The sequence below is a fragment of the Melozone crissalis genome, unplaced genomic scaffold, assembly GCF_028551555.1.
Source record: "Melozone crissalis strain CALT ecotype California unplaced genomic scaffold, PUWL_Pcris_2 ptg000016l_1, whole genome shotgun sequence".
Taxonomy (NCBI): Eukaryota; Metazoa; Chordata; class Aves; order Passeriformes; family Passerellidae; genus Melozone; species Melozone crissalis.
The window spans coordinates 47921342-47933427 of NW_026535794.1; the positions used below are offsets into that span (position 1 = coordinate 47921342).

Genomic DNA, 12086 nt, shown 5'->3' on the forward strand with positions numbered 1-12086 from the left:
TTTATTTAACTAGAGACTACTCAGTTTTTCCACTGCTGCTGTAGGGCAGGATTGGGTGGGAGAAGGTGCTGTTTCTGGAACTAGGAGACTCTACCCCAGCAGGGAATGATTCAGAAAATCCAGAAAAAGAGCCAAATGCCAGAGACTACGTACACCATAACATAATGCCTATATTTGGAACCTGTAAGTCACCTTTGATTTTTATGACCTTCTAAATTTTTGTTTTCAGTGTTGATCCTCCTCCCTTATTGGACAGATTTGAATAATTCAGTGCAAGTTAAATAAGCTGTTCATGTCCAGTTTAATGACTCAGAAGAAATCAATGTTGCCACAGACACAACATTCTCTGTGAGTCTTTCTTTTCCTGCGGAATTATAAGGAAAAAGGCATCTTTTGAAAAATTGAAAAATAAAATCCTGTGACTGTGGACATTATATGGAGGATTTTGCCCAACTTCAAAACAATTGAGCATAAGGTGAACTGGTTTGGATGAAGACATTATTGTTCTTAGCTAAATATAATAAGAAATTAAATACTGAGGAGGAAAAGTGCATTTTATCATTATTTGAATTAAGCCAAAAAGCAACTCTCCCCCTTTTTTTTTTAATGCAGGGAACTGATTTTGGTTTGCTGTCTGTCAGAAGGGAGTTGCAACAACTGGTGTAATTTTTTGTGCATAAATATAACACATACACACAGACACGCCACTTGCAGTAGTACTCTCTTCTGTTGCCTGAATTATCATGTAGTGAAGTGTTTGTCACAGGAGCAATCAGTGGAGGTGGAGGTGGTGACAAAGAAGCCTGCTGGACTGTCACCCTGAGTTTTGAATGATTTTGGGAGTTCAGCTGCATTGCCACTGTATGTAATTGGTTCCTGGTAGTATTTATGCGTGGACAAGATTGCTGTGTTTAGTATAATTTAATATAGGTATTTGATTTACTGTTTCTTTATTCATTAGGTTACTATTTTGTAGTCATTATGTTCCTGGCAGTCTCGGGCCTTTTGTGGTTTCATCTCATGCATTTGGGAATTTGGGACATATTTTCAGCTGCCTAGTCTATTTTAAACTCTCTTTTAAAATAAAAAATCAACAAATAATGGGTTAGAACAGATTGATCCTTTTGAGCCATTTGCCTAATTAACCTTTGCCTCTCAGGAATCAGCTTTGATTCTGTTCAATCAAGTGCAATGTATCCCAGCCCTTAAAACCAGCATTTCTTCTGAGGACCTTGGAAGTCTTCCCTGACTTTTACTTTTCTAACTGCTGCTGCTCTCTTGGCATTGCACCAGTTTGCAGAGACCGAATTGGAGAAGGACAGAAAAGAGTAATAACAGGATATCAAGAGAAAAGGCCATAGGACGGCCTCTAACTTAATCAAGTGTTTCTGAAAAGTACAGTTAGCACAGTGCTTGAGACTTCAAGGTACTCTGCCCCTCAAATGCAGATTTATGAACCTACTAATGAAAGAAAGAACAGTATTTACGTGTGCATTGCATGCGCCCAAAGGATGACCCTTGTGGGACTTCCTCTAGTGTAAAAGTTTGAGGGAATCTTCTGAGAGACTTTATACAGGTAGAAAGTCTCTTCCCCCCTGTCTTCTCTCCCTTCACCTGAAAAAACGAAACAGTTAGGCCCACGATCTGATCCTCTGTGTGGAGAAAGAGGTAAATGGGAGTCTTCCCAGTTGCTCCTAAATTACTCTCTCTGATAGAACCTCCCAGAATTTGCACAAGTGACCCGATAAAGCCTCACAACTCAGGACACACCTTTTCTGGGTAGATGGATAAGGGTGATGTTTCTTTAGCCTCACAGAGATTCTCTGAGTTTTGAGCACCTCCCCTCTTAATTTTGCTGAGTGTGACCTGCTCTGCTTACTGGTGCAGTGGAAGTCTGCATGCACAGCAGCATGGATTTCATCCATTTGGAAATAGCTTGGGTTGGGTGCTTCCAAGGAGGTGGTCAAAAAGGCTTCCAGGTTTCATTATACATGATCATTCACGTGTTTCCTGCAGTTGCTTGTGGTTTGGGTCATTGTGAGAATGTTGTATTCCCTTCCAGAAGTCTAGGAAGAAGGTTGCTGTTCTTGCAGCCTTTTGGTTTTTCTCTCATGCCTTGGGAATGCACAATGCTCAGAGTTTATGAATCATCGTTCTGTCCCTGCAGTGATACAGCTGCACTGAAACCACAGCATCAGCTGAGCATAAATCAGATCCTCAGTGCAAAGCTCATAGGTCCTGCAAAGGGTTGGCTTTGCTGCAAATTTGGGGCAGAGAACAGCAAGTGGAGAGCATCCCTGAATCCAGGGAACCACTGAAATAGGAAAGGAAAGAAATGAACTATTTCAATTGCCTCCTGCCTTGTAATGCTGCTGTTCTCCCCCTTCAACTCTCAGTAGTAACCATCCATAATTCATGTTTTCCTTCTTCTAGTTCCATTACAGTTTCCTTTCTCCCTGTGACAAATACTTCAATCACTCACATAATGTAATAGGATCCATGAATGCAAACGTCAGGGTGGGAGTGTTTGTGTGGCCTGCACTGCATTGCCAATTTGCTTGATGGATTTTGGCTTCTCTGCTCCTTCCATTTACTCCCGGTTCCCTTTCCAACTGCAGTGCCTTGATCTGCTTTTTGGTTTCAGACCATGGTGCAGGCAAATCAGCAATGACTAGACTTTGAAGAGTATCTGCTTTCATCCCAATGAGGGAGCTGCAAAAAAAGTAGCCTAAATAAATTCACCTGTTTTATAGTTGTGTATATATATGAATGTTTTAAAAATTATATATAACATGTATATGATCTGTTTTATGTGTATCTATAGTATAGATAGATATAAATACATTTAATATGTAGGAAATGCAGCTCCCTGATTTTATCTTTATTTCTTCTTACTGTGGATATATTTTTTCCTGAGAATCTTCCAACATATTTTGTTGTGTCATTAGCTGGCAGTTAGTCCCAAAGCAATATGGCATGGTATTCCCATCCAAACCCTTAAGCTGACTTCAGAAACTCTCTGGTGGCTTCCAGCAGCCGTTAAGATGTGGCACTGGACACAGTTTTCCCTTCCATTTAAGGAGTGATTGAGAAGATGCAGATGCTTTTATTGAAAAAGGAGAAACTGGGGATTTTTTCCTCATCCAACTCCACAGGGGTAGATGAAGGAAGTATACAAGACTGAAAGTCATAGAGGATGCTTTTCTTTCCTCCTTCTGCTTTTGTTTCTATGGGGGTGTGAGTAAACAGGGTCTTGGGGGGAAATGACTACTTTGTAAATGGGATATGCCAGCAAAAATAAGATGTATTTTTACAGTGCATGCATTGATGAAAGCCTTAAAAGTTGCTCCTTCACTATGACGGCATCCCACTTAGGTGACCCATTGTCCTGGTCGGCGTGGGCAGCCCCAAAAAAGGAGTGGCACAGATCCCTTTGCAGCATCAGGGTGCTCAGACTTGCTCCCCCATCATCTCACTGTGCTAAATTTAGTCTGCTAGGTGCTCTTGGTGCTATTGGTGGGAGCCTGTTCTTTGACCTACCCTTGTGCAAGGTATTCATCACAGGGGCAGGCAGAGTCAGGAAGAGAAGCCTGGGTCCCATTAGTCATTAGCAACAAGGTCCAGCAGCAGGTTTATATTTAAAACAAAAAACAGCCAAACAGAAAAAAAGAAGAAAAAAAAAAAAGAAACCAAAAAAACACCTAAACCCACCCCTTCTATACACACCACTCCCCCCCACATCTCCTCACGCCTGTTTAAGCCACAAGGATCTGCAATATCTGTGTTTGTCTGTGTTTGCCACTTTTGGGCTCTTAGCTTTCCCTGCTCTCCATCTATTTCTCTAAGTATCTAGCTATGCTTAAAACAATCAGAAAAGAGTTAATCACAGCCCTTAACCTCAGGCTGTTGACAGCTGGGGCAGCAGGGACCACCACAGCCCTCACAGGGAACACATACATGCATGGAGTGCTTCCCCATCCTTATTGTTACTCGCCCCATCATCCAGCAATGCCAAAGGAAAAACAGGGGCTGTGAATGGTGATGAGTGTGCCCTTTCAGCAGCACAAGTGGAGATTAAGGTGAGGAATGGGGAGAGCAGGCAGCTGATGGGTAGTGCTCCCTCTCAGGTGCCATTAGCACAGCTCAGCTGCATTTTTTTTCTTTTTTTAGTCCAACTCTTACATTTCATGCCCATCTCTTAGAGCAGAATAGACTTAGAGGCAAGGCTGGTTTGGATAGGTTTGCAGATACAATTTTGACATACAAATTTGGTGGCCCAAGTGGTTTTGTCCTGTTCTTTTTGTTAACTAACTCACGCATGTGGGTCTGTCAGTAAACACTTCAGTTACATGCATTCATGCTCTGCTCTTAGATATGTAAGTGTTCCCTAAAACTTCACCATGGGCCATAATATGTTTGTGGGATCTTATCTCAAGAGCAAAGAGGAAGAGTATGTAGACTAGAGGAATGGGAGAAAGGAATTATTTTATGTTGCTCAAAATGGTTTGGGATTGAGTGGTTTTTGCATGGGCTATTTATAATAATGTCTGTGAGTAGCTGAAGCAAGATTTGGTGCAGCTGTATGCTGAAGAAGGCGACAGAAAAGCAAGAGAAGGCAAATGGCATTTCTCAATGTTGTTAACTTTAGGCTTATGCACTGGCTGATAGAAAGCACGAGAGTTTTAGAAAAACTCAGGCCTCGAGCAAAGGTATGTCTTTTGTAGGGCACCGTTGTGAAGCCAAGTGTTCACTTAAACACTTCACTGAGTCTCTGATTGCTGAGCTTAATGCTTCACATTTTCCTCACTTTCTCCTCTTTCCCCTTTCCTCAAAATTACCAGCTCCATGCTGTGCTCAGCTCAGCAGAAATAGGTCACTGTGCTCACTGATGCTCTGCTCTGGGGACCCTCTCTCTTGACAGTGGCAGCCAGGTGACCTGTGTCTGTAATGGCTGCAGTTCTAGTTCTGTGCAGGGGTGGTCCAGAAATGGACTGTAATTCTAAAAACCTTCCTACCCCTAAAGCACTCTTCAAACTGATTTCTGCATGGATGGAGCTGGGATCTGCCTTGTGCAGCAGTCTCAGACCATCCCATCTGCCTTGCTGCAGAGCCATGGGTTCTCTGGTTTGCAGGAAAATGCCCCTCTAGTGGTTCTTAGGAGAGCCCCAACATTTCCCACTGCAAGAGCAGATGGGATTTTGTGGGCAATGTGAATTCAAGCTGGGGAGTGAAGCTTGGTGCAAATTAAACGCTGCCATGATGGCTCAGGGTGAAGAGGAAGCCATCAGCAGGCAAGGGACCTATCTGCAAGTTTGCAACGTTGCAAAAGACTGCCAAAAAAGACTTAAATTACTCTAGGGTATGTGGGATTAAAAAGAGAAACTCAATGCTACTTGTTTTTGAGTAGGAAGACTTTGAGGAAAGGATCGCAATGATACCCTGAGGTGTAGAAATGTAGGCATTTGCTCAGCACTGTGACTAATCTTCTGGAAACCAAAAGGAATTCCCTTAGAGGAGAATGCCGTGCGTCACCCATGGCCAAAAAAAGAGGGAGTCATGTTTCCTTGACAGCGCATCATGTTTGCATATTTTCAGTGCTGGAGGAGAGTCCTTCATCCTGATCACTGCATGTTTTCAAGTATTTTCAGTGTGCCTGGGGTGCCAGGATATTAATTTCAACAGCTTTGTTTAAATAGATTGCATAAGTAATTCAGTCAGTGAGTATTTATAATAGAGTTTCATATTCAAGCAGAAGCATTTTCAGTATAGTTACTCATATTACAGCTTCTTAACCAGTACAATTTAAAGCTGGGAAGTTAGAGCAGACTCTCCAGGAGCCATAAGGTTTCTTTGGGAAATATGACTTTTCTACAACGTTTTTCATGAGTTAGTAGTTGCACAACATGGTTGAGGATGAAAGAAATAATGCCAAGGATATACATAAATAGAGTAGTACTTCAGTGTTGTATTGTGGACTGCAAGAGCTTGGGCTTCAGCTTTGGCTTTTGGTAACTATTTGCATTTCATTTGAGTTTTTCTTAATTGGAGAATTCCTCCCCCTCTTTTCCCCCAGTTACTGTCTGTATTCACATCTCCTTTGAAATCCTTGTTGAACCAAAAAGCTACAAACAGCAAATGAATTTATGAGCTGCTCTCAGTGGTTGTAAGATTGCTGATGTAGTGCCTAAATAAGCAGCCTGAAATCTTTTTGAAGCATCAAATGCCCAAAGCAGCAGCCTTGGAAGAAGCTGCATTTCCAAGCTGACATGGCATCGAAGTAGCACGTACTAATGTTGCTTGGAACTGCTGGAAGAAATAGCAGTAAATAACTGGTTATCAAGAGCAATTTTCCAGGCTGTAATCCAATGGACAGAGAGAGTGTCTGTGATGGTTCTTTAAGGAAAGAAGGATCTTGCAGCTGATTCTTGTGTTTGCAGATTCCTTTTGACCAAGAAAAAATACCTGAGGTATTTTCAGGTGTCGCCTGAGGAGAAAAGAGTAAAGTACTGGGCAAACACTGATTTCTTCATTTGTAACAGCAGAGAAAGTATTTTTCTCTCCAGGAATCAAACCAAAGTTGCTGCAAATCATGCAGCAGCTTTGAATTGAGATTTGATTCTAACCCTGCATACGCAGTATCTCTGCAAGAGGTAAACCCTTTGTATGGTTTCTTCACCACTGAACAAGGGTACAGCATCTCCATAATATAACAAAACAAAGTAAAAAGATTCCTGCCTCCTGTTTCATTACTTGCTTCTCTGTGACTGGATACTTTTTAAAAAAATAAATACATAGCAGTTGAGAAAGTTCTTGTGGGGCTTTACAGGTACAAATGGGAAAGAAGATAGCTTTTTACAGTGAGAGGATGATTTTTAATGAAAGTGGTACTTGCTTTTAGGGCAGTCTACATCTTTCTTCTGTAGCTATTGAGTGTCACATAACTCACATATAACATTCTAGAAATAAATCAGTCAAATGGTAGAGGCATCCACAGCCTTGACTGATTTGATTAAGTAATCAGAAAGTCTAGCTTCAAAAAGAAAAAGACAACGGTAATTTGCATACCCCCAACCCATGTATGCATAGACTTGCAGCCACCTTTGCAGCAGCCAGGTGCATGTGAGCACCCTGAGTGTGTTAGCCTACCTCCCTCTCAGCTGTCCAGTGTATTTCTCAAATGCACTGCAACAGAGGTGAGTAATTCAAAATGAGGTGATTCCTGAATTCAGAGACAGGTCTTGACTGTGCCTGTATTGTTCCTGCCTGGGTTATTGTTCTCCAAGGTGCATCAGCTAAGGCTGCTTCTGAGTTGGACACAGCACTGCGGTGTTTTTTAAATGGAACTGCCTTCTTTCCTTGCTGCCCGGCCCATCTTTATTTTGCATGCTGGCTGAATTGCAATGAAAATTATGTTTACAAATACCTTGTATTGGTTTTGTACTTTCCCTAGCTGCCTTCCAGTTCAGCTGAATTTGTGTGTGTACAGCCTAGTGTGTTCACCAAACAGTAACACCAAATCACACGTCCCCTGCTACCACAGTGGTTGGGCTTTAATGGAATACCTTTTTCATTTTTCTGATTATCCCACTGTTTTCTGAACCATCTCCACCCTCTCTGCAGACTAGAAATGCATTGTCTGTGGCTATTTTATAATTCATTGGGTATAGGCTTTTTATGATACCTTGAAAACACTGAAAGCTAGAAGTCCATTAAAGTGAAAGCACATTGGTGCTTAGGGATTAGGCTGTGAATACCTGCAGTGGGAAGCCATAGAAAGACAGGACTAAAACTATGCTTTGCCAGCTGCTCTTGCAGGATGGATGTATATAATTAGCATATGAGGTGTCAGTGGATGCTCAAGAATTATGCAGTATTGCTCTGAGGATTTGAAAGGCTAATAAAACTTTTTGTATTATATCCTTTGGCAGGCTTCTGTGTTGACTATTCACACCCTCTTGAATATAAGCTTTTAACTATACTGGCTTTTTACTGTGTCTGTGTGCAGGGTGGTGAGAGTAATTTAAACAATATTTATATGCATCATTTAATTCTTCTGTTGCCATAAAAATGTTTTTGTAACCCTGGGTAAAGGAAATTATCCTCTGGAGTTCAAGGATAATATATTAAGTGACTGGGTTTAAGACTGGGTAAGGGAAGTGAGCCTGTGCAGTTGCAATACAGGTATGGAATCCTGTTTGAGTGAATCTCATAACCTTGTTGAAGTGAATGAAATTCAGGGTGCAAGATTTAGCCCCTAGAGGTAAACCTAGAAAAGATTCAGCAGGTGAAGAAATTTGGGATTGATTAACAAAGGGCATTACAAGAATAATAATTGAGGATTACCTTTCTACCCTAACTTTAAATGGTGGTGCACATTTCTCTCATCTCTCCCTCAAATTTCTTGAGCTGGGTTGTCTTAATTACTGCACCTCATATATAATATTGTGAATCCCTGGGAATGGTTTTTTGGGACTCGTAGAAACCTGTTGACCCTAAGGAACAAAGTTGACTACAACTGATAGAAATGTCTGGAACAATTTTCTGTGTTTGTCATTCAGAAGATCCTTTGGTGTTAATTTGGGATATTGCAATAGTAATGATTGATGCAGTTTCTCTGTAAGGCAAATTCAGATATGCTTGTAACTTAGAAACCAGAAAATCTGCTTGTGACAGCTAATTCAAGGCAAACAAAGTGTCACTGTCTCTCTTGCTTTGTTTTGTTTTATCATGAGCATTTCTTGTATTTCTTTTTTCAAGAGATAGGATAAAAACAGTGCTGCAGTTCTGCTGTTTCTTCCATTTCTGTAATGCTTGCAGTAGAGTGATTAATTCTCTTTTTCTCTCTGTTTTTTCTTACAGTATCAAGCTTTTGGCTGTGCAGGAGCTGGCTGACAGAGAAGCATTGGAAAAGGTATTTAAAAATGTATCTAATGCAATTATTGTAACAGATTTAAGCTTTTAAAGCCCTCTGTGTAAGGTATGCTTCCTAACTTCATGGAATACCATGCTGCATAGAATAGGATGTTTTCCTAGCTACATAGTGCATGAAGGCAGAGGGTCAATGTTTTGTCTAAGCTGACTGTGTGCTTTTGGTGTTTACTGATTTTACGGCAAGCTTGGGGTAAGCAATGCTTAATAATAATCAGTAACTGATAAATCCAATGTTGCTCTTCATCCAAGGGTATTGCAAGCACAGCAGGCTCAGGTCAGATAAGTGGAAGAAATTCTTTCCTTTAGGGGTGAGAAGGCACTTGAACAGGTCCCTCAGGGCTGTGGATGCCTCATTCCTAGGAGTGTTCAAGGCCAGGCTGGATGGGGCTCTGAGCTACCTGGTCTGGTGAAAGGTGTCCCTCCCATGGCATGAGGGTTGGAACCAGATGATCTTCCAACCCAAATTGTCCTATGATGGCCTGCTTCTGGGTGAAGAACCAAATTTCTTTCTGCTTTATGATCCTTCTGGCCTGGCAAGTAGGACCGGACTCCCAGTGCCCATACTGGGGCCAGTGGCTCGCCTTCACTTTCTACACCAACTCCTTCACCTCAAGAGCAAGGAGCCAGCTGTGAGGCAGCATGAGAGTCCTTTTAGCATGCAAAGAAAACAAGTGGATTCTGAGTCCCGTTGGAAAAACTGCTGTCCTAGAGCGGTCATTGAGCTGGTCCTGATCCAAGCAGCCCCTCTGTACCTATGAGTAGTGTGGCAAGGCTCAGGGAGGAAGGAGCAACCCTTCTCCTGCCTTGGACGCATCCTTGACTGTGTGAGGGAGGATGTCCTGCAGTGCTGTGCTCAGGCTGCATCTGCTGGGTGCTCTAGAAACAATGAGTAAAACAAGATAGAGCAGCAGTGGGTGCTTCAACCGCTGACTGGAGATGTATTTCACCAAGATCCTTCGTACACCCCAGTTAATTCACACAGGGCTGTGGTCATTGCTGGGTCCCCAGGGTGAAGCTGGAATTGAGAATCTGACTCCACGTTCTTAGAAGGCTAATTTATTATTTTATGATATTATCTTATATTAAAGAGTGCTGTACTAAAGCTATACTAAAGAATAGAGAAAGGATTCTTACAGAAGGCTTAACAAGATACTAATGAAAAGCTTGTGATTGACTCCTCAGTGTCCGACACAGCCTGACTGTGATTGATCACTAAGTAGAAACAATTCACATGTTGGATAAACAATCTCCAACCACATTCCAAAGCAGCAAAACATGGAGAAGCAAATGAGATAATTGTTGTTTTCATTTTTCTTGGAGGCTTCTCAGCTTCCCAGGAGAAGAAACCCTGGCAAAGGGATTTTTTCAGAAAATATGACAGTGACGTGGGGCATCTCTTCACTGGTGTTTGTCAACTCTGATTTTGACTTGAAGAGGTAGATTTTGATAAAAGGCAGTGACACAGGACTATGCAGGAGACATTGTAGTTTTTCACACGTGAACAAGACATGGTTCTCAGCCACTCATTGTGCAAATCAGGTTTATCTTAGCAAATTTTCATTGTTTGCAGCAGTTGGATCCTCTGGCTCCTCACACCCTGTACCCTTCCCACCTTTCCAGCAGACCTGTACCTCCCTTTGGCCCAATGCCTCCAAAAACATGGCCTGGCAAGGCTAAATGATCTCAGCCTGGTGGGAATGGCAGTTTGAGGCATTGTCTGAAGCGCTGCAGGAAGTTCTTCAGAAAGGCTCAGCCTCAGAAAAATGATCTTTCTAAATTGAGCTCTCTGAATATTTGATATCTGCTTTCATACAATGCCAAGCTTAAAGGATTTACAAGGCCAGTTTAGCCCTATGGAAAATAACAGGCTTGAATTATGCAAGTTCAAAGAAATTTGCTGTCTTTATTTTTTAAGTACAGGAGGGGAAAGAAGCTCACAGAATAGAACAAAATCCCTTGTCCACCCTGTTTGCAGAGTCAGGTTTTGAGAACCTGAGTGCTGAGTTTTGTATTTGTAAGTCATTATTTATCAGCATTATACTGCAGGAATACAGAATATGATTAAATGGTAATATTTTCATATTTATTCTAAAATGGGTGTTACTGGTTTTCAAAGGGAAGTTTCTTTTAAAGTAGCTATGGACGTGATAACTTAAAACTGTTTTTCCTGTTGGACACCTTCCAGTCTGTCGTAGATGGTTTTGAACTTTGGAAACTTTCTTGTTTCTAAAATTTGCTGCCCAGTTTTGAAAGTGTTCTTATATATTTTTGTCACTTGCATAGAATCCTGGAGTGAGCAGCAGCCCCCTGCTGAACAGACTTAGGGGCTGCAGATTAGCTCTGTGAAATCAAACCACGTTGAAATTGGGTGCATGTGCAGCAAGTCTCTGGAGAACCAGGGCCTCAAAGCAGTGTCATAAAATTATTCTGGCCGTGAATAACACAGGCAGACTGTGAGGTGAGGCACACGAAGCCAGTGGACTGTTGGAGCAGGCTGGGAGAACTTGCTTGAACTGTTGGGGTGTTGCTTGCTAGAAAAGGATTTTGTGCTGTTCTATCTTAGGTACCTAAGTGTCTTTAAATGTTTCTTCCACCTTGACTATTGAAAATGAACTAAACAAATGGAGTCTTTGCATGACGTAAAGCTTCTCACAGTGTGGTGAGAAGCTTTGTGTCATGCAAAGACTCCATTTGTTTAATTTCCTAAACCCGTTTTGGCAAATTGGGCCAAAATGGCCCTTTAAGCCCAAGATCTACCACACTGGTGGCATTAATGCCTGGCGTTGCCAAAACAGGAGGCATGATTGCCAGGGTTTAATTACAGCCTGTCCAGGACTTGGACAAGCTGGACTGACCCTTGGATGCTGTTCATGAGCTGGTTTGTTTTTCTGGGGTGCCACAGTCTCCTGCAAGCACCACAGACAGGGTGCTGCTTGTGGAGCTGAGCCCCAGCACCATGCTTACTGCTGTTAGGAGGAAAGGGAAAATAACAATTTATTTCAGTGAACCAGGTCACATAAGAAGAACAAGAGCCTTTACCTGGAGAAAATTCTGTGTCAGAGGTGGGTTTGTGTTTGTTTGGCCACAGTCTGTCAGATCCATTCCGGCACAGGCTCCATGTGAGTGGTCTTGCAGGCAGCTTAAAACCAAGCCTG

General features: G+C 42.0%; 1 protein-coding gene across 1 annotated transcript in view; it reads left to right on the forward strand.

Moving 5' to 3' along the window:
* Window positions 1-12086, forward strand: part of EEPD1 (endonuclease/exonuclease/phosphatase family domain containing 1) — a 62580-nt gene that overhangs the window by 23946 nt on the left and 26548 nt on the right. Inside the window, exon 2 of the mRNA XM_054273896.1 lies at window positions 8860-8911. Coding sequence (XP_054129871.1) covers window positions 8860-8911 — 52 coding nt within the window. The remainder of the gene's footprint in view (window positions 1-8859; window positions 8912-12086) is intronic.